Source organism: Grammomys surdaster, unplaced genomic scaffold (genome assembly GCF_004785775.1).
Source record: "Grammomys surdaster isolate TR1022 unplaced genomic scaffold, NIH_TR_1.0 126248, whole genome shotgun sequence".
NCBI lineage: Eukaryota > Metazoa > Chordata > Mammalia > Rodentia > Muridae > Grammomys > Grammomys surdaster.
The window spans coordinates 248,814-275,979 of record NW_021621048.1 but is presented as its reverse complement, the minus strand read 5'-3'; the positions used below and the strand labels follow the sequence as shown (position 1 = coordinate 275,979).

The following is a 27,166-nucleotide window of genomic DNA, read 5'->3' as shown; positions in this document are numbered from 1 at the left end:
TGGGTATGAGGTAGGTGGTTTGCGTTGGGTATGAGGTAGGTGGTTTGTGTTGGGTATGAGGTAGGTGGTTTGTGTTGGGTATGAGGTAGGTGGTTTGTGTTGGGTATGAGGTAAGTGGTGTGTTATGGTTATGAGGTAGGTGGTGGGTTATGGTTATGAGGTAGGTCGTGTGTATGAGGTGTGGGTAGATGGTGGTGTTTGGTATTGGGTAAGGTGCTTTGTGTTAGATATGGGAAGTTGGTATAGATGGGTTTTGTGAAGTAGTATGTGTGAAGTGTGAACTATGGCAGTGGGTAGGTAGTGTCTGGAACTTGAGGTAGTATGTGGCTTCTACCTCACTGTCTAAAGGTTCTATCACCTTACAGCAGCAGTGTAGGCTCATGAACAAGCCTTAAATACAAGGTCTGGGGGCAACTTACCTAAACTATATCAGGAATTATAGACCAAACAGTACTTAGTGCTTTTCCACTTGGCAAAACAAGTGTTTTTATGCTCCTTATCTTTATAAATAATAAAATAATCTAACAAATTGTTTTTCTGTTCTGCTTCATTTGTTATGATATTATATGTTCTTCTTTGCCTTCCTTCCTTTGTAAATTGGCCAGTTTTGTTTGGGTTATTTATTCATTATTAATTTTTAAGAGCTCTCAATAAGATACAAGATACAATAAGATCTGCGTCTTGCCTTTTCCAGGTTTTATAATGTCTAGAGATGGGGTGACCAAACACTTCTCATTCATATAAATGAATCTGCCTTTTTCTTCCTGATTTGAGCATTTGGGATCTTGTAGAAGATTCTTTCAGAATCTCAGATCATCTGGCCCTTCACTCAAACTTTGCTCTTTTAGTTTCAGCTTTTATGTACATGCTATGAGTAAAGATAAAGGCATTTTTTAAAAAACCAGTTGGTTTTCTGACTATTCCAGTAATATTTAACCAATAAGCTATAGACATATTTACCGTTGTTGAACACACCAGCATCTTGTCATTGCCTTGAAATGCTGTCTATCATATGCTGTATCCTGACCTACACCTACATCTTGTTGGTCTGTGCCATTGATTTATTTAGGATTTAATATTTAATCACCCAAACTATTTTCTACTTTGACCAGAATTCTTCTTTCCTTTACAATTTACTTTTGTTTGTATGTCTGTGTGTTGGCATACTACGTGCCCCAGGTGGCCAGAAGAAGATGTCAGAGTCCTTGGATCTGAGATTAAAGAAAGCCAAGAGTCCTCAATGTGGGTGCTGGGAAAGAAACTCAGATTCTCTGGAAGGGCAGTTGAGTTTTCTCTCCTGCTCTGTCAACCATGATTCTTGATTAGTTACCTTGAGGAAATAATTATTTCATGCTTCCTCTAATATGAAGGACTTTCCTCATAAAATGAAACAAAAAACTAAGGAAATGAAATGGGGCAAAACATAAATAGTAACAAACCAGAAAACAAATGTGTGTGGTCAGTTTTCTTAGTGGTTTTTGCCTTTGTAAAGCCTTATGTCTGAAAGTTTACATTAGCTCCAGAATTATACATGTCCCAACCAAAAGTGGGCAAGTAGAAACTTAATCTTCTAGTTTCACATTTTTATTTAGTTATATATTTTTTGGACACTGGGTTTTATCTAATGCAGGATGGTTTACAACTCACTTTGTAGCCCAGGTTGGCCTTAGACTTCTGACCATCCTGCTTCATATCTCAAATATACCACTATGCCTGACTTTACTCTTTTTTTATTAGTGCATATATTTTTTAAAAAGTTAAGACAAGTACATAAAGTAATCTAAGAGATGCCCACTTGTAAATGAGATTTCAAAGGTGGCAATATCTATCATTTTTGTTTCAATGCCTGGTTTTTGTTTGCTTAAAGAAATGGCTGTTCAAGTTTGTTAATTTTTTGTTGTAGTCACTTGCTGTTCTTCCCCTTGGTGAGGAAGGTGCCCATCCCCCAAATAATTGAATATGTGCTTGTGATACTGGGATTGACAAGGATTTATTACAGAGCCTGGTGAATAGTGCATGCTGCCCAGGGCCACATGGGATTGAACTTGGAAGCAGTGTAAACAAATAGGCTCTGTAATATTTAATGGTTCTCACAGGAGGACATGATTAGCTTGTGTGAATACTTATAAGAGCTGAAGGGAGCCAAATCCTGCTCCTGGGGGATAGGTAGGAACTGTGCTGTGTTCCATAATAAAGAAGGTCGTCCAAGGGACCTTACCCATGGGGGTAGAATGGGAACTTATGTGTCGGCTGTCTGAGGCTTTCTTGATTTCAGCTGGACGTCAAGGCATGGACGAGCTGTGGAGGAGCAGAAGCCTTGATTTTAGGACTTTGAGTACATCTTTCTGTCCTCACCATCCCAAGCCTGCTGCTTTTATTTCTATCTATGTTTTCATATTTTCTTTTAATAAGATATGCCTACGATATATTTGGGTTTTGTTTTTAAGTTACAATGATATGGTAGATCCACATGGAAGCCTAAGTTTCTAGGCATGAGTTTATTCTTAAATGTATTCAATATATATGGATTAATATTTTGAGTAGCTATGAGTCAATTCCTCCACGACACTCTCCTCCTATTAAAGAGCACCTGGGAACAGTTTTATTTCTTTGTGAACCCACGTTAGTGATTAAGTTAAATGTCTTACCATAAAAAAATAGTATTTGTTCTTTAGAACTTAACTACGAAATACTTTATTTTAAATTAAGAATTTTATTTTTAGGTCCAGAGTTCTGTTTATAACATCCATCTAGAATTTTACTAACAGGCTATTTTTTTTCCTTAGGAATCTCTCTCTCAATCCCTCTCTCTCTCTCTCTTTCTCTCTCTCTCTCTCTCTCTCTCTCTCTCTCTGTGTGTGTGTGTGTGTGTGTGTGTGTGTGTGTGTGTAAAAGAGAGAGAGGAGAGAGATATCAAGACAAGATCATGAGTTTGGCATGCTTCCTATATTTTTGTGAATTTTGCTGCATTTATTTTTAAGGTCATATTGTTCTGGCGAGTTTTTTTTTTTTTATCATTCTTTTGTAATAGTTTTCCGAATTGCTCTTTTGTTCAATTTAAAGTCATCTCTTCTATGTTAATATAATAAAATGAGTTGTAGTGAAGACTTAGTATTTGGCAAGTACTGCTACAAAAAATAACTTAGCTATATGACATAGATGCTGTGTTACCTACATATCAAAGCTAAGGGGACACATACAGTGAAACTTGTAAGCTCTGTGATCGCAGATCTAGAGGACAGAATAGCTCAGATGAGAACTTGGGCAGCTTTTTCCAGAGCCTGTGATCGTTACCTGTGGAGAATATAAACTACACTGTGATTTTTTTGGAGTGTTATACCTGATTTTCTTTATATTTTAACTATCTATGTGATTTTATTTTATTTTTACATCTTTTACAGGTAATATAGGGCTGTTTTATTTTACTTTTTGAGAATACAATTTGAGAGTCGTTTCCTTTTAACTGGCAAATTCATACTCTTTACATTTATTGTGTTATGTATTTAGAAATAATTGTCACCTGGTTCAGAAGTCCTACATTAAATGTTAGTTTATTTCTGTTCTTTAAATGACCACCTGTAATGTTTTCTAACATTGTTTTAACTTACCATCCAGCCTTATTTCACTTCTCTTTCCTACTCCAAATAATATAAGGAAACTCAGAGAAAGTTTAAACTCTCATCAGGCCCTTTTCCATTTTGCTTATAGGTCATCAAATCATTTTATGTTTGTACAGTATTAAAATACGTTTGTTTCTTTTACCTAAATTCAGTTTCTTTCTGAGGAATGTGAATGAAAAACTCTGAGTTTTTCTTTAACTCTTTAGTTCCTCAATAATAGTTTGTGTTAAAATTATGGACATTTTATTTTCTTTACCATGTTAAACATTTTATTTCTGCTTATTGCTTTTTGTTTTATTCTTGAAAACTAAGACTTTAAAATTCCACTTTTTAAGTTAAGGTTTTCTTTTTGTTTCTGGCAGACTTGAGTTACAATATGATGTGTTCAGGCACCTGAGGATGAGCACCTTCTAAAGCTCTTCAGCACTTATGTAGGTTTTGTTGTTGTAGTTTTTTTTTTTTTTTTTGCTTTTTTTTTCTCTTTGAAGGTTCGTGCTGTAAGTTCTACAAAATTCCTAGAAATTATCATTTTTCTGCTGTTCTCTTTCTTCTGGAACAGCTGTCAGACATTTTCTGAACCTTCTCCTTATATGTGTATGTCTTTCAGTCCCAGTTTCATATCTTTTATTTTTGTTTTCTTAGTCCTGTTTTGGCTATATTCCCGTAGCTCTTTCAAGTCACTAATTTTCACTTCACTTAAGTAACACATTATTTAATCTCTTCATTGTTTGTTAAGGAATGATTTTTTTTCTTCAAGTACTGTTCATTTTCCAAATTATATGCTATGCTATCAATGTTGTACTTAGTAAAAGGATTTTCACAGCACAGCTTGGGACAAATCACAGCAGACTAGACGGTTCCATGAGGGGGAGTTTATTAAAAGAGAGGGAGAGCGAGAGGAGAGAGAGAGAAGAGTAGAGAAGTGGAGGCCAGCCATGACCACGTGGAGAGAGGGGGAAGGGAAGGGGGGAGGGGAGACGGCAACCTGTAGGCGCAGGGTGAGAAGGCAAGAGAGAGAGGAGGGGCCAAGCAGCCCCTTTTATAGTGGGCAGGCCTACCTGGCTGTTGCCAGGTGACTGTGGAGGTGGAGTTTAACAGATTACTAACACTTAGACTACCTACTCTCTCTCTCTCTCTCTCTCTCTCTCTCTCTCTCTCTCTCTCTCTCTCATATATATATATATATATATACATATATATATATATATATATAATTTAAAAAATATTTATACCTTTTACAACTGTTGTTTCCTTTTGGGAAAATCTTGAGCTTCAAATCCTGCTAGTTATTTTGTGTCTCACGAATTTTTTTCTTTTGTGTTTAATTTTTAAAATCATTACTACTATTTTTCCTGTAAGACAGTGATCCCGTCACAACCCACACTTGTTCCAAGGCAGTTTTACAAATTGGTGTCAAGGAGATTATCATCATAGAACAGATTTTGATTTCTTAGATTAACAATTTTTATACCCTAGGGCAACAACTTTATACTCAAGAGTATTTAAGATGTTGACATTGTTTTATGTGTCTAAGGTACTCATACATACACACATTGCATTGTTAAATACAGAACCTAGGCAGAGGGTGACAAATACCTTTGTTTCCTGTTTTGACTGACAGACACCCCACTCCATTTCATTCTTTGGTTTGAGTTAGATAGAGAATAGTCTGTGCATACTCCAAGTTCCTGCTGTCTGCCCCTCGATGTCGCTCACTGCTTTCCCTCTAACAGGACCTCCTCTGCCCTCCAGCTCACATACTTCCCTGCCTCCTTCTGTGATTTCCAGCTTTATCTCTGCTTTGGTTTTCTGAGCATTTATCTTGCCCTCTTGCAAGTTTAGCATTACGTGTTAACAGCAAAATCTTCCCAGCAACAAAAGTGCTTTCCAGCATTTAGGAGATCAGAATGGGAGCTCTTTCTTCTCCACCACTATGCTAAGAGTGTTCCTTTCTTTTGGATCTTGAGATAGCTTTAGAACATTTTGAATTCTAAACTAAGGGCTTCAAGACAAGGCTACACTTCTCAAGGGTACACACTAGGTAAATAGCACAGCAGTTTCCTTCCCAATTCCCTAATACCCTCTTCAGCATATCTGTAAGTGAAAAGCCTGGGCTTTCCTTCCTTTGACTTGAAATTTAAATGAGAGGTAACACAAAGAAGGCTACTGCTCCAGATCACAGGTTTTAGCTCTCTAGGCTAAGACCTTTCTTTTATAGTCCTGAGAGTCCATACTTGCATTAAATCACAAGAACAACTACAGTCTAAAAAAAAAAGATGATAGGATTTTCAGTGGACCTGTAGATGAATTCTTTCGTGGTGTGCTTTTTATGAGTATGCAGTGGGAACGTTATGGCTATTTCATTTTGTCTTTTGAAAAGGATATGGGACTGCCTTACTATGAATGCTTTACAGCTGACGTTTGCTAATCCAGTTCAAGGCTATGTTTTTCATTCTAATCAGATTTCTGAGCAGTTAGTGACAGAGGGATGATTAAACCGCTAAAGCAGTGAGCAAGAATGATATAAAGAAGCTTATCTTCTGTCCAGAGATCTGCACTCCTAGAGACTGCAAGCCTCAACCAGAGAGAAGCCTCTCCTCTGCTCTAGTTAGACAAAGATCAGATATCAGCACGGTGAGCGTTTATGTCTCAGGTGGGAAAACAGTGGGCATTCACTTCAGCCTTTGCACGCCAGCCTTTATCGCTGCTAGCATGTGGCTTTTCATTCTTTGGTTTGAGTTAGATAGAGAACAGTCCAGTGAACACTCCAAGTCCCTGCCCTCTATGACCTTCAGTCATTGCACACCAGCCTTTATCACTGATAGAATGTGGCTTGAAAAGTAACAAGACTTCACAGTCAATTGTGGAGTGGGAGTGGGACAGCAGACAGGCATCTGGTTCCTGCCCTTTCCAAAGCTGCATACTGTTCTAGAGTGAGAGCATCCATGGACCAGGAAACACAAGGATCTGGAATTCCTCTCTTGTCCAGGCACATCAAAGTTTCTGAAAGGTAAAAAAGAATGTGAATTCAAGAGTGTGGGTCCCCATATGAAGCTCAAGAAGAAGGAAGACCAAAGTGTGGATGCTTCAGTCCTTCTTAGAAGGGGGAATAAAACACTCACAGGAGGAAATACAGAAACAAAGTGTGGAGGCAGAGACTGAAGGACAGGCTATCCAGAGGCTGCCCTACCTGGGATCCATCCCATATACAGACACCAAACCCAGACAGTATTGCAGATGCCAAGAAGTGCTTGCTGACAGAAGCCTGATATAGCTGTTCCGGAGAAGCTCTGCCAGAGCCTGACAAATACAGAAGCTTGCAGCCATCCATTGGACTAAGCATAGGGTTCCCAATGGAGGAGTTAGGGAAAGGACTGAAGGAGCTGAAGGGGTTTGCAACCCCATAGGAAGAACAACAGTATCAACCAACCAGATCCCCTAGAGCTCCCAGAGACTAAACCACCAACCAAAGAGTACACATGGAGAAACGCATGGCTCTAGCCGCATATGTAGCAGAGGATGGGCTTGTCGGGCATCAGTGGGAGAAGAGGCCCTTGGTCCTGTGAAGGCTTGATCCCCCAGTGTAGGGGAATGCCAGGGTGGTCAGGTGGGAGTGGGTGGGTGGGAGGCGGAGCATCCTCATAGAAGCAGGAGGTAGATAGGATAGGGAGTGTGAAGAGGGGGAAACAGGGAAATGGGGATAACATTTGAAATGTAAATAAATAAAATATTAAAAAAATAAAAGGAAAGGAAAGAAAAGAAAAAAGAGAAAACAAAAAGGAATGTGGGTCCCACCTGGTCATTTATATGTGTCGTAGTTGGCTTCATCCCAGTGCTACCCTTACAGCAACTACTTTGACAGTATCCCCACTCCTATTTTCTGCAGCCTTCTTCCCTGGAGCCAGCATCCTGCCTGTCAAAGACAGCTGTGCTATGGTCACAGAGTACCTGACACTAGGTAACTTAGAAAGAATGTTATTTTATTGTTCATGGGCCTACAAGCTAGGTGGTTCATAGGAAGGCAACAGCTTCTAATGTCTGGTGAGGACTTTCTTACGATGCCTTCAGCCTGGCAGAAGGCAGAAGAGCAAGCGTGTGTCCAGCTATATGAAATGTTTTTCAAAGGGATCATCATCCCACCCATTAGATACTCCATGGCCAATAACCATTTCTTAAAAGCCCATCTCTTGATTGTATCTGAAGTTTGAAGGCATCTTTTCAAAGCACAGCACATTCTACTTAAATTTTACCTGCTTATCCATTCCTTCCCCCTTTCTTGTCCTAACCAAACTCTGTTGCCCTGTACCTTTTAACAACCTTCCCTTTGACTGGAACACTTCTTGACTCTTCCTTTAGAAATCAAAACAGTCATGTCTTCAGTCATCTAGACCATTGGAGATGGTACCATCTATACGAATTGTCATCCTGTCTCCCCTTTGGCTGGATTCCATCTCATCACCAACTGAGGCACCTTGCTTAAACTCCCCTGGTCTTTGCCATTCACCATTGGCATGTTGTATGGAAGCTTGTAAAAATGAGATACGTGTCAGGAACTCTGGCTGCCAGGACCAGATCTGCCCCTACTTCCACATGTGCCTTTGAACAGTCAGATCATCATTTTGTCCTCAATTTCCACATTCATAAAATAAAGATCACTGTAGCCACAATCAGCACTGATCCTAAAGACTATTTTCCTTCTCTGAGACCAAGGGCTTCAAGAAGAGAGTGGTGTCAGCTTTTCCAGCTGATCCTAGCACAGTTCTTAATGCTTATACTACAAATACTTTATCAGTTGAGCCATCCTCCACTCCTACAAAAAGAGACTATAGTGCTGAATGATTGCAGACAAGAGTCATGCAGTGTGCATGGAGTGAATACCAAGTAGAAACGGTGGGGGAGTGGGCTGGCCTGGGAGGCCCGTGTGTTGAGAATGGAGAGGACATCCCCACTTACACTGAGTAGAAACTTCATCCTTGGCTTTCAGAACTTCCCTATGGAATGAGTTTATGATCTTTCTTCCAATTTAATAAGAGTTGAATAATGAGTCTCACAAGCAGCTTGTTATTTTCTCTCTGAGGAGATATGTAAACTAGGCAGAAGCAGTAACTCATGGGACTAATGAAGGTCCCAGGAAATGTGTGATTGAGAATGGAGCTTTCCACAGTGGGAAATTAGAAGGCTTTAAAGAACTTGGGAATGAAAGACCAGGGAGGCCAAAATCATGCTTCAGGCAGACTTGTATTGCTCTTTATTATACAGAATGGAGTCAATTTTTAAAGTTAATGTCACGTAGTAGGTCAGCCCCATTGAGACCTTTTCCCCCCACTTCCTGGCATACGGATATATCTGCTCCTTTTAATACAAGGTTGAATCTGGTGCAGTGTCAGAAGGCTTTGGGTCTTTTATTCACTATTGGACTTCAGGCAATTTAGGTATTTTCTCTCATTGGTATTTGTCTGTCAGTTCTTCAGTTTCCTCATCTGTGAACTGAGGCTGTTCTTTTTACCCTGTAGAGTCCTTAGTGTGGTCAGGGAGGTAGTCTGCCAGAGGCAGCATATGGAACACTGGCTCCTGTTGTCACCCAGAGAGCCTGGGAGCTTACTGTTCAGCACCCCCAGCCCCTGATCCCATCCCTCTCTGAGTATGTTGAAGTTTTATATCAAATCTTACAGCTTCTCTAATGCTTGATCATCCTTTGTGTGCGTGCCATCCCTAAGTCCGTTACCTTTTCTCATCTACAGGCATCTAATCCCAGTTTTGTGTATGATGTATGTATGTGTTCACACAGCTATGTGCACATGTTTCCTTGCTTTCTGTTGCTGTGATAAAATATCACATCCAAAAGCAAGTTGGGGAGGAGAGATCTTATTTTACCTTACAGCTTTTAGTCCAGCATGAAAGGAAGTCAGAGCAGTAATTCAAAGAAGGAACCTGGAGGCAGGTACTGAACCAGAGGCCATGGAGGAATGTTGTTTACTGTCTAGGTCTCCCTGGCTCACTCAGGTTGCTTTTTATAAAACTAGAACCATCTGTCTAGGGGGTGACACTACCCACCCACGCTGGGCTGGGTTCTCCCACATTAATCATTAATTAAGAAAATGCCCCAGAGACTCAGCTAAAGCTGAAAGGAGGCATTTTCTCAATTAAGTGAGGTTCTCTTTTCCCAAATGACTCTAGTTTGTATGAAGTTGACAAAAACTAACCAGCACAATACGAAGGTATACATTGTTGACATTGGGTGATTTCCCTATGGCTCTTCTCTTTATTTTGGAGACAGGGTCTTGAACTGAACCTTGAACTCATTGACTGGACTAGGCAGGGAAGCCGATGAGCTCCAGGAAATCTGTTCATCTCCTTCCTCCTAACTCCCAGCACTGGGGATACATATGCATGCCGCAGCGTCTGTCTTTTTTACCTGGGTGCTGGGTGTCTACACTTAGATCCTTGTTTGCAAAGCAAGCACTTTACTACTGAGCCATCTCCCCAACTCTCCAGTGTCAGTTTTCATAATAATAACAAATGACCCAGGCTTACTCACAGCTTTTATACTTTCATCAGGAGACAATGAGTCTTAGTTTTGTAAATAGGTTTTTTTGTTTTCCAAATAGATATTTTGGGGATGCATTTACGCTAAGTAAAGCAACAGTGAGAGCAGGGAAGGCCTCTCTGGGGAGCTATATCTTGGGGCTTTCCTGGGAGGTACATGGTGTACACAGCTTGGAGTAAGCACAGCTCGGCAGCCCTAGATTTAGGTCTGATTACTCTCAGTTGCTGGAGAACTTTGAGTTCCCCAGTCCCATTTCCTCATCTGTCAGAGAGTAATTGTGAAAGTAAAAGAGGTCTCTTAAGGTGGTTTCAGGGATTAAAATTTTTAAAAAAATTGCTATGAATGCAATTGGTGCCACCAAATCCATAAAAGACGTTACGCATTTGCCGCACACTCTTCTCTAAATTACATTCATTTGTCCTCTGCTCTGCTAGCTACTCCCATTTATTTACTTCAGGACCAAGCGTGACAGATTGTCCTCGCCTCTAGCAAGCCAGAACATCCTGACACAGAATGTTTTCATCCGAGGGAAGCAAGGACTGGGGCAGGGCAGAGGCACTGTGTGGGCGAAGTCCATCTCCTGGTGGCTTGTCCCTGGCAAACAGAGCCCGTTAAACTTTATTTTCTTTTCTCGTGCAAGTAAAGGCTACCCGTGAGTATCCAGATATTCATGGCAGACACCATGCTAAGATTTATACAAGCCTATTAAGATCAGCTGCCCTCAGGACAGAGCAAGAGCCCATGGCCTCCTGCTATTTAAGTATAGTCCGGGGAAATGAACTGCTATTGTTGAAAATGAGCTGGACCTTCCAGAACACTGTCAATTTAAAAATCAATGGCAATTAGAACATGCCTGTGTTTGAAAGACAGTTTGGCTGGACTGGAACTCACTTTGTAGACCAGGCTGTCCTGGAACTAGCAGTAATCATCCTGCATCTGCCTCATAGATGTTGGAATCACAGGAGGGTAACAAACCTGGCTTGGATAGGCCCCTTCTACACAGCATGTTCTCAGGGAAGTGAAATAACTCATGGTGGGGTGGGCATCATTGATATACCTTAAACCTCAGAAGCTGGTGCCTATGTTTATCAATAGGGAGTTTTCTTATAGGAATTTGATTCTATTGGATGCTTTAAAATTTCCTGTTTCAGATTAGTTTGTGCTGTGATTCTTTTCCATTTTACCTTCCTCTTCCCCAGCTTAATTGAATGCAGTGATAGCAGGCATTCACACAGGGAGGCTGCACATGGTATGAAGGGCCTATAACTGCCAGTGGACCCTTGGGAGTGAAGGTTGAAGCTTTTATTCCATCTCTTAGAAAGACACTGATGAGGCCTAGGCCTGGTATGGGAAGTATGCCTGGTCTAGGATCCACCTAAAGTCCCTACAGGACAGCAATCAGGTTGGCCAGTGTGAGGAGAAAAGGAGGCAAAAATCCACACTGATGTACCCATTACAAAAACAGCAGAACCAACAGAAAACAAATATTCTCAACAAAAGACCGTGACGAAGAATGTCTTGTCCTGCAGGCTGACGAGGCTGGTCTCCCTGGTCAGCAACTGACATCAGGTGCTGAGGCACAGGCATGGCTTTTTCCATAGGGGAAGTTTGCAGGCCACTTTTGTTTGGAATTCAGGGCTAGAGGCAAGCTCTGCAGTGGGACTGACAAAGCCTGCAGAGGGACTGCAGTTCTGTAGCTGTACCTGTCCAGGGCAGCTCTCTTCTGCAGGGCTGGCCAGCCAATGAAAATTGGAAATGACAATGTCCACTATATGGTATCCATAATATCAACAAAATGATTGTACATATCCAAATAATAAGAAATGCATAAGTAAAATAAGTTACAACACACAATGAGCTTCACTGAACATGAAAAATTCATAAATGGACATTCTTACTGTGTAACATATCAGTTAAAAAGAAACCTGCCAGGACAGGCAATACGAATAAAGCATGAAAGAAGCCAGAGTCAAAAGACTACACATTGTACTATAGGATTCCATTTTATTCCCATTCTGAAATATAGATCAGTAATTGCCAGGGGTAGCATGTAAGGGGCATGGGGAAACCATCTAGAATGATGGTCTCCATTGTGGTCGTTGCGTTTGCTATATACATCCGTCAAGTGCAAGCAATGACACACTTAAACGTGTGAAGTTCACTACATACAAATGATGTCTTACCTTAAAAATTGTATAAAACTTTCACAATTAAAGTATGGTACACTACTGAGTAAAGACTATGAAAAGAAATCTGCATAAAGTAAGATCTTCATGATTCGAAATTATGTATTCCTAGAAACTAAAATGAAGGAAGATGATGTGTACTGAAATGTAAATAGTTGTTAAATTTGGGCTTTAAATACGGATCTCTTTCTGAAACAGTACTCCCTTTAGCTCAATATCTTATCATGCAAATTTTCAGTCTTGCAGCAAAGTGGAAAGAATATTATCTTGAATAATCACGCATCCACCATCTGGATCCAACCATTAACGGTTTACTATATTTGGTTGATCACATATCTATCCATCACCAAGCCATCTGATTTTTTACATACTTCAGAGTAACTTGCAGGCATCTATACTTCTGCCCCTAGATACATTATAATGCAGAACACTGTTACAAGTTCAATAGTGAGCTTGATTTTCTTTTCCTATAAATTTTACATACAACGAAGAGCACAGATATTAACAGTACCTTGGCTGGTTTTGACAAATAGTCTGTATAGTAACTGATGCCTAGTGAAAGATCTAGAACAGTGGATCACAACCTTCTTAATGCTCCAACCCTTTAATTCAGATCCTTGTGTTGTGGCAACCCCCATCCATAACAATATTTTTATTGGTACTTCATAACTGTGATTTTGCTACTGTTATAAATCATAATATAATATCTGTGTTTTCCAATGGTCTTAGGCAACCCCTGTGAAAGAATCATTCAACCCCAAAGGGGTTGCAACCTACAGGTTGAGAACTTCTGATCTAAAATGTTTCCTCATTGCTTCCTTCACGAAGTTCCCTAATACTGTTCTTATTTTGTAAATAACTTTTACATCTTTTCTAAAATTTCTACAATAAGCAAATATTATACAATCATCATCAATAGTTACTGATCTATATTTCAGAATGACATTACAATGAAATCATAAAGTACAGTGTCTTTTAATTCTGGCTTCTGTCATGCTTCATTTATGTTGTATGTCCTAGCAGTTTGTTTTTTTAAGCTGATATGTTGCAGTGTAAAAATGTACATTTATGAAATTTTCATGTACAGTAAAGCTCATTGTATGTCATAATTTGTGTTATTTATGCATTTCTTATTATTTGGATACTTACAATAATTTTATTGCTATTATGAATATCATATAGTGAACACCAACATGCCTAATTTTCATTGATTGCTTCCTTGAGGTAGATTTCTAGGAAAGGAATTGTTAAGTCAAACGTTGTGACCATTTTAAAGCCCTGAAACATTTTTAGTTATTAAAATGTTTTCCATGTGTTTCTTTAAATGGTTTGGAACAATCTGGACCTAGAGCTGTACGACTGTTTCTAACTGTCTTTCCTCCCTTTCTTTTCTGCTGTTGTCAGGATAGAACTGACTGATGCTCCAGTGTAGTCAGTGAGCTTGCACATCTAAATCATGGAGGCCAATCAGGAAGCTTCTCTCTTTTTGGTGAAGATCTTAGAAGAATTGGACAGTAAACAAAATACCGTTTCCTACCAAGACCTGTGCAAGTCACTATGTGCCCAGTTTGATTTGTCTCAGCTTGCCAAACTGAGAAGTGTGCTTTTCTACACAGCATGCCTCGATCCCAACTTTCCAGCCACTTTATTCAAAGACAAGATGAAATGCTCTGTAAATAATCAGCAGTCAAAGAAAATCATGGTGGCAGCAGATATTGTGACAATCTTCAACCTGATCCAGATGAATGGGGGCACTGCCAAGGAGAAGCTGCCCACAAGTTGTCACAAGGTGCGCAAGAAGGAGGCATCCTTTGAGTCTTGCCGGTCAGACACCGAGGTGTGCAGCCCAACAGTTTGTGAGCCTCTGAACTGTGAGCTGAGTGAGAGGCCATTCAGTCGAGGCTACCCCACGAGGCAGTCATCCAAATGCCGGAAGATGGACTGTAAGGAATGCCCACAGTTCATCCCTGCCTCTGAGCCCAACTTTCTGTTGGGTGTTAGCAAAGAGGTGAAAAATCGGGCAGCCTCTCTGGACAGGCTGCAAGCCCTGTCCCCATATTCTGTGGCCAGCCCTCAGCCCTGTGAGATGCAGAGGACCTATTTCCCCATGAATATTGAGAACGAGTCCATTTCAGATCAGGACTCTTTGCCCATCAGCCAAGGCATCAAGGAGACCTTCATCTCCAGTGAGGAACCGTTTGTGGTTCAGTCTTGTGTTCAGAAAAGGAACATCTTCAAAGAAGACTTCCACAATCTCATGACTGTATCCCCCAGTTTGGTTGGTACAACTAACAAAGCAGAAGATGATCATGGAGAGCCCCAGAGTCAGAAGGAGCTCCACAAGCCAGCCTTCTTCAACCACAGCTTTGAGATGCCTTACCACAGCCAGTACCTGAATCCGGTGTATTCCCCCATCCCTGACAAAAGGAGGGCGAAGCATGAAAGCTTAGATGACCTTCAAGCCTCTACCTATTTTGGACCCACTCCAGTGATGGGAACACAAGATACCAGGCGCTGTCCAGGGAGGTCCAGTAAACAGACTCCATGGCCCGCCAAAAGCTGGAGCCTAAACACAGAGGAAGTGCCTGACTTTGAACGCTCCTTTTTCAATAGAAATCCCTCTGAAGAGAAGCTACGTTATCCAAATTCTGGCAGCCAGACTCCCAATTTCTCAGGCCCAGACAGGCATCCAGTTTACCTGGTACCAAAGGATCAACAGAAGGTTCTCCCTGCTGGCTACGCAGTGAAACCAAATGGACTCAAATCTAAAGAGATCTCGTCCCCTGTTGACCTGGAGAAGCACGAAGCAGTCAAGAAGTTTAAAGACAAAAGCATCAGCTGCACCAGTGGGCAGCACAGCTCAGATACCAGCAGTGTGGGTACCCAGACAGAGCAGCATGTGCTGGACCCCCCAAAATGCAAAGACTTGTGTACTTCCGGTCAGGCCAAGTACAATGACAGGCATGCCATGAAGCACTCAGATGATGACTCAGAAATTGTCAGTGACGACATCAGTGACATTTTCCGGTTTCTTGATGACATGAGTATCAGTGGCTCCACAGGAGTGATACAGTCATCCTGTTATAACAGCACCGGCTCCTTGTCTCAGCTTCATAAGTCAGACTGTGATAGTTCGCCAGAGCATAACCTCACCAAAATCACCAATGTGGTCTCCAGCAGCAAGGGAGACAAGTGTAACCGGCCTGAAACCGTCCACCACTCCGAGGAAGAGTTGAAGAGCAGTGTGTGCAAACTGGTTCTCAGGATTGGGGAGATCGAGCGGAAGCTGGAATCACTGTCAGGGGTCCGTGAGGAAATCTCCCAAGTTCTTGGAAAACTCAATAAACTGGATCAGAAAATACAGCAGCCAGAGAAAGTGAATGTGCAGATTGACCTGAACTCCTTGACGAGCGAGGCACCTTCTGATGACAGTGCCTCTCCGAGGGTCTTCCGTGCTCACAGTGGCTCCCACGGACCTAAGCTGGAGAACAGTCCTGATTGGTGCTGCTCCGATGCCAGTGGAAGTAACAGTGAAAGCCTGCGTGTCAAGGCTTTAAAGAAAAGCCTCTTTACCAGGCCATCGTCCAGGTCCCTGACTGAGGAGAACAGTGCCACAGAGTCTAAAATTGCCAGCATCTCGAACTCTCCCAGAGACTGGCGAACCATCACGTACACCAACAGGATGAGCCTCAACGAGGAGGAGATAAAAGATGCAGGCCCAGCCAATAACAAAGACTGGCATCGGAAATCTAAGGAGGTAATGGAAATTTAAGTTCTCCTGATAGGTTTCAGTGTAGCCACAGTCTCAGACATTCCATGAAAAGCCTTGCCACTTGCTGGTAACTGTGCCTTGCTGGTTCCCCTTCCAGAATTGGCAAGCTCTGCACATTAGAACAGAGAGGGCAACAGGAGCAGGCTGTTTGTTCTGCCAAGGTGCCAGTCAGTTGGGTGGAGCTCATGCTGGGATGCTGCCGCCAGTAGACAGTGCAGTCGGGATATTGGACAGGTGGTGTGAGAAGGATTTTGCAGGAGAGGGAGTGCATCAAGGCAGGCAAACATCACCAAGGTTATCTTCTTGTCCTTGCTGAAGAAGTAGGATCTATACCAGGCAAGCATGGGAAGAGACCTGCTGGTGTCCTTGCTGTTAGGTCTCTTGCATGAATTTTGTTGCATGCTTTATGTTACTCTTGACAATATTAGCCCTTTCACTATAAGATGAGTAGTTAATCACTAAGAATCAGGAAATGATTTCATTGTTCTGCTAAGGAAAAGCAACCAATCATAAGCAATGTCTCCTTCTCCTCTTTAGTTGCCTTTTTCCTACAAAATGGTGCTCTGAACTTCTCCTGTGAGAGTTACTTTTGACCATTTATCAAAGACCTCACTCTACCATTGCTGGTATTCATGCTTGTATGTATGTTCAAGTACTTCCTTGTTTTGTCCTATGGTGAAAGGGATTGTTCCAGGGGACACACATCTGATCCTTTCACTCTAGCTACGTTCCAGTGACTCCTCTCTGGCAGGATAATGCAGTTTCAGGCTGTGGCTTGTCTTCTTGCCACTCTCAGCTTCTGTGGTCACTGGACAGGGCATGCACTGCCCTCCCAGGGTCTCTAAGGACTGGACTATCAGTGGGAGGGAGGAGTAGGATGGGCTTCAAGGATACAGACCCAAAGAAGAGGTGTGGGTTTCCCATGCGATGTTCAGAAGGCCAAACTTGCAAAAACGAGTTTGAATTCAGGGTCCAGAATAAGAGGAAAGGGAAAATTGAAGGAGCATTATTTTTTTTTTTCTAATCCCAAAGAAGCCCTTGCATCGCATGGTACTTTCCTCCCTATACTGCTTGCCATGGACACCAGGCTCAGGCCAGATTTCCAGAACCCAGGATCTTATATAACATAGAAAAATGGCCATTAGAGAACTCACGTGGTTATGTGATTGTATTACCAAAGCCAAGTGAACCAGCCTGACCTCAAATGCCTCACCAAACCAGCAGCACTAGCCACCACCTTAAGTAAGAGCCACTTGAAATGCCTCACATCAAGAAGTAACTTTGCTAGACTGCATGAGTATTTCTGTTGTGATTTTTCCTCTTGGTATTTCCACTTATTGATAATTCTTCTTGGGGTAATGAACAAAATTTGGTCACTGTCCCAACTTGGATCCAGTGTCAGAAATTGCTAAAGACCAGCCATCAAAATGTCTTGCCACCATGCCCAGCTCTCAAAGTCCTTGGGTCTCAAATGACATTTTCTGTTCCTTTGTAGCCAGTGTCTCTTCTTCGATTCACTTGGGGATGGTCATGATCTAGCCATGTTCCCAGCTGATTGGCTCCACATGAGCTGTCACTCACACATGCCAAGTCTAGCTGCCAGCGTCCACGTATTTACCCTTTGTGATTTCTCATGCATCTCTGCCATGCTTGCTCTTCAGCATCCTCTAGTCCAGCTTTCACACCCTATCTTGGGCTTGGGAACCTCCCCTCCATCTCTCATCTCATCTCATGGGCTGTTTCTGTGTTTACTTCCCTAAAAGAATTCTCTATGGGCGTGCAATGCCTCTTGTTCTCACATCCTCGCATCCTCTTTGCCTCAGCAAGTCTTAAAATTCTCACCCAGACTTTTGAAGTTTTTTGGTAGCTCTCCATCTCTCTCTCCCTATCTCTCTGTTTCTGTCTCTCTGTCTCTCTGTCTCTGTCTGCCTCTCTCTCTGTCTCTGTCTCTCTCTCTCTCTCTCTCTCTCTCTGTGTTCACGTATGTGAAAGCCAGAGGACAGCTTGTAGCAGCTGATTATCTTTGTCTATCATGTGGGTCCTGGAGATTGAATTCTGATCATCAGGCTTGGTGGCAAGTGCCTATAGCCACGGAGCCTGGATTTCACATACTTTATTTCTAACTAAAGTGCTGTATTTTACCTCAAAGCCCACCCTGCCTTGATGAGTCTACTTGTATTTCTCCTGAAATGCTATGGCCATTCACTCAGTCACCTACTTAGTAACTATTTAAGGAACTGTTACAGCCAGGCCTTGTTAGAAGATCAAATGTTTCTTCACATCATTTCTACATCAAGATAATATGATTTACTTCCTCTGTGCTTAGGATAAGTTGAGAATGGCTGGCGCCAATCTCTGCATTCTCAGGCCTCTGGGTTCTCTGTGTTCCTGAAGGCCTCTTCATTCACACATACCTGGACACTTCTACAGGGACTGTTGCCCATCTCTGACCTCTAGCATTCAGTTCTGTTTGTTCAGATGTCCTGGGTAAAACCCTTTACTCGAACATACAGATTATGTATATACATACTGACTACTGTCTAGAGGATAAACTCATCGGTAGCAGGTGCATGGCTGACCTCGATGAGATGTTCTTAGGAGTGTGAGAATCCAAATCCTGGGTGTCATTTTCATAGCTGTGCAGGCAGCATTGAGTCTATCTCTTAAACTCTCTGACCCAATCTTCCACATCCACAGTGGGGATCATTTCAGTTCTGATGCTTGAAATATTAATGAGTCGGTGGTATGAGATACTGCACATCTGGCACCAGGCAGAGTGGTGGATATACAGTCAGCTCAGTGGCTACCACCAAGGTTGTCCTCATGAGAGTGTCTGCCACCCCTGGCTTTGTGCAGGATCTGCTTACTTTAGGAGCACTGCAAGGACTGGAAAATGGCATGTGAGCAGAATAATGAAAACCAGTGGAGTCTTAGAATCTGCTGGGCCTCGATGGGTTATAAAATAAGACGGAAACCCACCTTCTTGTTTGAAATCTGTGCCTCTTTCCAAAGCCTTGATAGCCGAGGTTTACTCGATGCCTCTCAGCTTATGGATGAAGTACGCTGATATATACTTCTAGCCCACCTCTAGGAGTGTGACAGGCACACTCACAGCCACCCACGTTTGCTCATTATGTGTCCACTTGTCATAAGACCTCCATCACATCTGTTTTGTCCCTCTTTGTATTACTTCTGTACAGGATGCTTTGCTCCTTCTCTCACATGCCCAGAACTGTAACATTGGACAAATCCTTATGGATTGCCCTATTTATTAGCATCATTGTTTTTGAGCCAGAATTAAAACATAAACAAGCTACTCCTCTGCCTTGGAGGAACTTGAAGTCCAGTGGAAGATACAGGCAGGCAGTTACAGGTCAGCATGGCAGTTCTGGCTAAAGGGTCTGTACACAGTCCTATTAGATCACAGAGGGAAACACCATCCCAATTATGAGGGAATACTTGCTAGAGGGTCATCTATGTGGAAACCCCGTGACCTTGAGGTGGATATAGAAAAGATCAGAGACCCTGTTCTTAGAGGTTCGCTGAGAATAGAGAGTACTGTGATGTGTCTCAAGGCCTGAGGACAGAGCTGACATCAAGCCCTTTCACACACTCCTACCTCCACGCTGCTGCCCAATCTTCTCTTTTATTTTAAGTGTTGTACAGATACGTTGAGAGGGCCACTTGCACCAGGGAGTCACTAGGCACTCCCTACATGGGATGTCCAGCTTAGTGTCTCCCTTCCACGGCAGGCTTTTGGGTAATTCCATGCAGATTGACCTGTGTCTTTTACTTACTGAGTATAGGTGAAAAATGGGACAGAAAAGAAAGGAGTCACCAAGCAGGAGCCAAGCAAAGACTCCAAAGCTAGCTTATTAGGTTTAAAATCTAAGTTTACTCAGCTCTATGTCCTGGGACAAATAATGGAGTCTTTTTTCCTGAGCTCCATTGGCCAGCTGCACAAGCAGAGTCAATTCTGGTAAGGATGGTATAAGGAACAGGTTATAAAGAACTGGAAACACATGATTTTAATTGGTATTATCATGATCAAAACTCTCTTTAGAGAATCCCCAAACAGGCAGACTTTGTATGTGTTCATAAGTAAATTCGTGTTGTTACATGGGTGTCTACTGCAGCCTCATTGATAAAAAGCTGGCTAGCTAGTCAAATGCTCTGTGAGACCTGATGGCATCTCTGTGGCTTTTCTGGATATCTTTGTGCTCTTCTACAGGCAGACAGGCAGTATGACATCCCCCCACAGCACCGACTGCCCAAGCAGCCCAAAGATGGCTTCCTGGTGGAGCAGGTGTTTAGTCCTCATCCTTATCCCACCTCCCTCAAGGCCCACATGAAGAGCAACCCCATGTATACAGACATGCGACTGACTGAGCTAGCTGAGGTGAAGCGGGGCCAGCCTTCTTGGACCATAGAGGAATATGCTCGGAACTCTGGTGACAAAGGCAAGCTGACAGCTCTGGACCTGCAGGTGAGCCTCACTATTCCTTGGTGGGAGGAGCCTAGTCATGGGCTATGGATGGCCTCTCTCTCAACCTTTAAACTTCCTGGGTCCCTACAGTGGATTTCTAAACTTTAATAAGAGAGCAGAGAGGTCTGTTTTTGTTGTAGTTGCTATTTTAAACAAGGGGGTTTATACCTTGTTTATTTGTTTGTAAGCGTTTAACAATGAGGGTACTCGTTTTAAGTGTTTGTTAGCCGTCTGATTTGCTAATGATGCTTTTAAAACCAAGTGCAAATTCTAATCTTTGCTCACAAGATCTGAGCCAAACTGTTTAATGAAACACAAGCTGATTTCTCCTTCCATATGTAGCACGTGGGATAAGCATGTTTATGGGAGCCAAGCTATGGATTATGTTTCCATATGGAGCCACCCCAGGTAAGAGCCTTTCCTGGAAGGTCTGTGAATACCATATGGCTAGAGGGCATGCTTTTTTGTTCACCCACCACAGGACTGGGTTTTGACTGCACTTTTATTTTGGTGGGCACCTCTAAGTGGTTCCACTCAAAGCACATCTGTTGCCACATCACTGTAAAGGAATCACCATGGCCACCTGTGGATTTGCTTGTGTGGACATCAAGGCTATAGCACCAAGGGAATGAGGTATCGCCAGATAGTCTAAGCATTTGAAGTATGGTTGCGGATAGCTAGCTGCCTATAGGCTCACTGTGTCCAGGCTCTGTGTCATGGCCTTGCTCCATACAAAGAGGGTATGGGAGGTACAGCATGTGCAGAGAAAAGACATTGGATTTGAACAGCATCAATTGTCTAATCCAAAGCTTCTTAAGAACACTGTGTGATCTGGAACACTCATGTCACCTGCTTTAGCTTTGGTTCTCTCACTTGTGAAATGAGTATTAACTATTGACATTAATAGCATTGTTGTGAGAACCGAATATAATATATATAAAGAACCTGGCACTGAGTAGATATTGAGAGACATGGCACTCAGGAGTTGGTGGTGGATGCTGAAGTCAGTCAACGTACTTAGTACTTTCCTATCTATCACTTGGTTTCAGATATATTTGTCTGTGAGGCAGGCATTACTCTGACCACCTCCAACTTACCAAGCAGGAAACAATACAAGCAGGAAGCTCGATATTGGTCCAGGACAAACAGGTCTAAGTCAATACTGGACCATCAGACAATAAGTCTCCTGTTCTTTCTCTTCTCTCTGTAGTTTTTCTCTTTGCTATTGCTATGAGTTTAACAGAACTTCATCTCAGATGAAAGGCTTGCAACCACACTTGCATAGTTGATTCCCTAAATGGTAGCAATTCAAGGGTGCTCTGGCCAATCCTGGGAAAGAGGTCTGTGGTGGCAGCTGGAGCACTTTTACCTTCCCGTCACCCAGTCTACCCAGTCTACATGGAGATATATAATATCTCCATGCATGCGACATGCCGTCTGTCCCCTTGAGCTGCTGTTTCTCTTGTCATCTTCTTGATGACAAGCAGGCTTGAGTCTCCCACATGCAGAGTCTGCAACCTTGATATATGTGGCACCCCTTGAGTCAGTGTCTTAAGTTATCACAACCTGCAATTAGAAAACTCTCAGGATTATAAATGTCTCAACAGGTTGTAATAAGCAATATTTCACACTGCTCTGAAGGTGACTTTGAAAACATATTTTAAAGTGTAGGCAGAGAGAGAAAGAGAGAGAGATAAAGGATTTTGCATTTACAAATACATGCAATTTGGGTGTGTTGATGTTTTTAAGAATAAAGATAAAATTAGATAGAATAAACCAAAAATAGACATTTGGATTACAGAGTTTTACATGACTCTGCTTAGCAATGGAAGGGCAGAGACTCCAGCCACATGTTCTGAGGGCATAGAGCACCCATTGCCTGGTAATGTGTCGGTAGCAAGGCAGAGCAGACATGGGGCCAGGTGGGGCAGTGAGCCACTAGCTTGTTTGTTTGCATTGCTTTGCAGAGATTCAAGTGCTGGTCCAGATTAGCTTTGAAATAGCTTTCTCGGGGGCCATTTTTGTCCATATGTAAATCCACTGGTGATATACACAAAGCAGGTAGGCACTGGAATAGGCCTGGCTTTCATCATTTGGCAGGCCTAATTAAAAACTGAGTATGCATGCATGTGAACCTGGGCATTACCGCTCTGTGTTGTAGTGCTGTTACAGCTTGAGATTATTGGGAAAAAAAGCTAATTAAAAATAGTTTATTTCACAGGCAGACTCTTAACATCTAACAAAGTATAGATAGCTATGAAAAGAGATGATTTCCTTCTACCCATGATGGAGAGAATGAAGCACAGAATCTGTTGTTCCCTGTGTAGGCTGCATCCTTCCTGGGCCAACTTGTGGAGAATTGGGGAAAAGAGCAGCTTGTTTGGCCATAGTGGCCAGAGTTTGCCTTCAAGGTTATAAGGCAGGGGAGGCTAATCTACCTGGGCATAGCATCCGTGTGTCAGGTCAGTAGTCAAACAAGACAGGGCCATCTTCAGATCTTTTCTTCCTTCTTGAGTGTTTCATCATTCTGAAGATCTAACTAACAACTGAATATGTGTGTTCTGTCCCTGGGAAGCTGGGGATTACTTCTCTGTGCTGTGGTACCATTGCAGTTTGAGGTTTTCTGTCAGGGAAACTGATAGGGAAAACTGAAGGGTTTTCATGTCAGGGAGAGCAAATGGGGCCCAACTGTGTCCACAAAGAACAGAGTACTCTCATCCTTGCTCTCTTTCTCCCTCTCCCCCCTCCTTCTCCCCCTCTATCTCATGTGAGTGTGTGTGTGTGAGTGTATGTTCGTGTGTATGTGTGTGTACATATGTGTGTATATATACATATACACATACACATACATATGCCTTTTTGCATATATGTGTATTTGGGTGCATGTATATGAAGGGGCTCTGACATAAACACACAACATATATTTTAAATAGTAGAACTTAGTCACTACAGAGCTGTTTAGGTCAGCTTTAGGGAGAGGCTTCTGCACTCCAGCAGTGGACACTAGGTCCTAGGAGTTTCTTTCAAGGACATTTATGGGCTTTCCTTACAATGAGAAGATTCTGGTGTCTATTTGGGGTATTGTGGGTGGCTAGCACTGGCTTCTGCCCATCTGTCTAGCTTGCAGACTTTATAAACAATGTTGAAGTCAGCCACTGTAAGTTCTGTCCTCTTGCCAGTATGGTATTGTCTAGTCTGCCCAGCCTACCCACAGTAGCACCAGAGTGGCTCCAGATGATCTATAAATGAAAGGGCCTACCTAACTCCTCTGATAACCTTGCTTTTTGTACATCAAACTTAGCATTTCATACAGTTTTTTTTTACATGTCATTAAATGTTCATTTGATTTACTTAAGTGATTTAAAAGCAGAAAAACTGCTTTGAGTTGGAGGCCAGCTGGAACTGACCTGCAGTCCATAGTGTATGGGCTCCCTCCCACCCCAAATATATGGTGGTTGTGAACAGGAGGGAGATGAAATCTTGGGACTGAATGGCAATGGGGTGTCAGCCCCTTACAGTAAGCAGATGGCATGCCCAAAGGGATGATGGGAAGCTGACAAAGAGGATTGTTCACTCTACATTCATTGTAAATGTGAGCAAGTTGAGGGCCAGCAATAGCCAGAGTGATACCCAGACACTAGCACTGAAGAGAGAGAAGAGCTTCTGCCTTTCCTGGGTCTGAAGGGCCAAGGGCAGGGAGCTGTTTCTGAAACTCACTATGGCACACAGCTCTGCAAGTTAGAGTTTCTGGTAGAAGTCCAGCTGTTGCCAGGCGCAACTCAGTAGGAAGAACTCTGGGAGAAACATCACTCCAACTTTCTCTCCTCTTGTTTCCCTTGACTGAGCTCACACTCCCTCTCCAGAAGACACAGAGCAAGACGCAGAAGGAAGTAGCTAGCAGGGCAGGTGGGGAATGACAAGCTAGTCACTCCTACCGCACTAACAGTTGCCATGGCTGAGATTTCTAAGTGTTGCAGGCCTGGGGTGGTTTGTTTTTTTGATTCTCTGTGTGTAACTTTAATGTGCTCACATTTCTAAAACTCAAACGATTCAAGACCCTTCCTCACAAAGGGTATTTGATTTGTGATTTAGAGGTTTAGCTGGCCTCACTTGGGACTGTAATGTGTTGTTGCTTTTTTGTGTGTGACACATTATTAAATGCTTGCCATAAAACAAGAACACAGCTTTGCTTCATGGAAATAGATTATAGCCATCATTGTACAACAAGGTTCATGGGAAATGTAGGTTAAATATGATATTTCTCCTGCAGATAGTACATTAATTCTGGGTAGGCACTTGTTGTAGGAGCTGGCTTTGGGAGAAAGTGCCACTTACTGTAGAATCATCACCAAGCAGGGTGGGGATCGTCTGGTATGAGTCTGCAGTCCTTGACTTTGAACAGTGTTCTAACCTGCTCTTGCAAATGCTTGAAATGGAAATATTTTACATTTTGATTAAACTGGAGGTGCCTTTGATTTTCAGTAAAAGCTCTGAGAAATGAGCTGACTGAAAATTACAAGACAGTCTTGATTCGAACAGATCTGTTCTTAGAGGCTTCTGGTAGAAAATATTTTTCAACGACTTTTCTTACTTCCCCTACAGTGGAGCCAAACTACTCTTGGTCACATACCCTTGGGGCTGAGTCTTGTTTGTCTTGACCATTTTGTTAACTTATGTAGAGATGACCCCTGGGTTTCCCTGTGTTGACGTTGTGTCAGTTTTAGTGAGGGAGGAGCCAGTGCAGTCTGTGTGTGTGGAATGGGTCCCTGGCAGCCTATTGCTGGCACAGGCCTGGCGGGGGAGCATCTTACAATGATGCGGATAACTTTTAAGTGCTCCAGCAGTGACAATCATCAGGATGTCTTAGACCTGGTTTCAAGTATTAACCATATTTCTAACACCTTCTCTTTGCTTTTAGACCCAAGAATCTTTAAACCCAAACAACTTAGAGTACTGGATGGAAGATATTTATACTCCAGGCTATGATTCATTACTAAAACGGAAAGAAGCTGAATTCAGACGAGCCAAGGTTTGCAAGATCGCTGCTCTTATCACTGCTGCTGCATGCACAGTCATTCTCGTCATTGTTGTGCCGATCTGCACAATGAAGTCCTGAACCTGTGGACTCAGCATTACACACAGCTCCTGACTCCCAATGTCTTTCTCTGTAATTTCAAAGGCTGGCCCAGTGTGGCTACAGTCTGCTGGAATAGAGACAAAATCCTGGATGCTTTTCTACAGTTCCGAAGGTCATCTTCAGAGAGTATATACTCTGGAAAGACATCTGCCTAGCTGTTAAGCTGTTAGACATAGCTGCATTCTGAATATATTTTCAAAAGTACACTATCCTTTTTTCCACATAAGGGATGCCATGGATTATCAGTAAATAAAAATTGGATTCTTTCATTTGGATGATGATTCATGGTGGGCATTAAGTTATACAGAGCAGATTCAATACTTGCTCTTTGGAGGAGCTGACTGACATGGACACAATGATTAAAAAAAAAAAGCAAAGAGGTGGAATGTGGTTCCTTAACACTCTAAGTTTGTTGCTGGCAATGTGACTGGATGTGTGTCCACAAGAACATGGCTTCTCTCTGGACTTTTATCAAGGGCTATTGACTTCCATCTTGCCCTTCTGTCATTGTCTGTAGAACATCTGAATTGCTGCAGCTCTTGATAGCAGCTTTCTGAAACTTCTTCTTTGGCCCAGGTGAGAAGAAGCTATACTTCTAAGCCAAGCATGATATACAGTATCCTCTTTTTGTAGAATGGGCCAAGATACTCAGGATAGGCAATCTTCCTGTTGTCCCCAAAATGATGTGGGGAAGCTTGCTGGTTGGGCTATACTCAACATCTGAAGGTCACAGCCACCCTAAAGGATCTCTGGTTCTAGCTCTGACATGTGGCTCTGTTCCTTGATTCTCTAACTCTTGGTGGTCCATGATGCTCTATTCTGAAGAGTTTGGAACTTGTCCTTGTGCCTTGAAGAGCAGAGACAATGGTGACACTTTGACATTCTAACTATAAACCATGGTTCCCATCCACCACTGGTACCAACCATTTATGTGGCTTTAAAAAAGATTTTGAATGCTTATTCAATAATGTGATAAAGGTACCAAGGTCTCCTCAACTACATTTACTCCAGAGTTTTAAATATTTGTCAGCTGTGCAAAAAAAAGTATCTATTTAATCATTTATCTATCTATATGTCTAAATACCTGAGTTTCATTTTTGTCTTCACTAAGTAAATATAGAGAGCAAGTTTTTTCCAAGTGTACAAGAAGCTGTTGTAATTTTATTAGATCTCTGTTCCCACCTGATTGGTGCTTTGACAATAATTGGGTAGAAAGACTCCTTATCAACATCTGTGTCTAATGTCTTACTACAGATTAAATAAAAAATGGTTGTCAACCTTTAATCTATTTAATAACAAACTGGAGTGTACACACATTTTGATAGTAAGAATAATCACTTTGGGAAGTATGCACACTTTCTGCAAGTGAAATCTGAGAAGCTTTTTAATTTCTAAAGCAATAGGAGTCCAGCATCCAT

The 27,166-nt window shown here is 42.2% G+C and overlaps 1 protein-coding gene across 1 annotated transcript in view; it reads left to right on the top strand.

The window, feature by feature from the left end:
* The window catches only part of Minar1 (membrane integral NOTCH2 associated receptor 1), a 30,975-nt gene extending 4,183 nt beyond the window's left edge, over positions 1-26,792 (top strand). Inside the window, exons 2-4 of the mRNA XM_028758903.1 lie at positions 13,758-16,110; positions 20,357-20,611; positions 25,530-26,792. Coding sequence (XP_028614736.1) covers positions 13,810-16,110; positions 20,357-20,611; positions 25,530-25,727 — 2,754 coding nt within the window. The 5' untranslated portion in view covers positions 13,758-13,809 and the 3' untranslated portion in view covers positions 25,728-26,792. The remainder of the gene's footprint in view (positions 1-13,757; positions 16,111-20,356; positions 20,612-25,529) is intronic.
* The last annotated feature ends 374 nt before the right edge of the window (positions 26,793-27,166 follow it).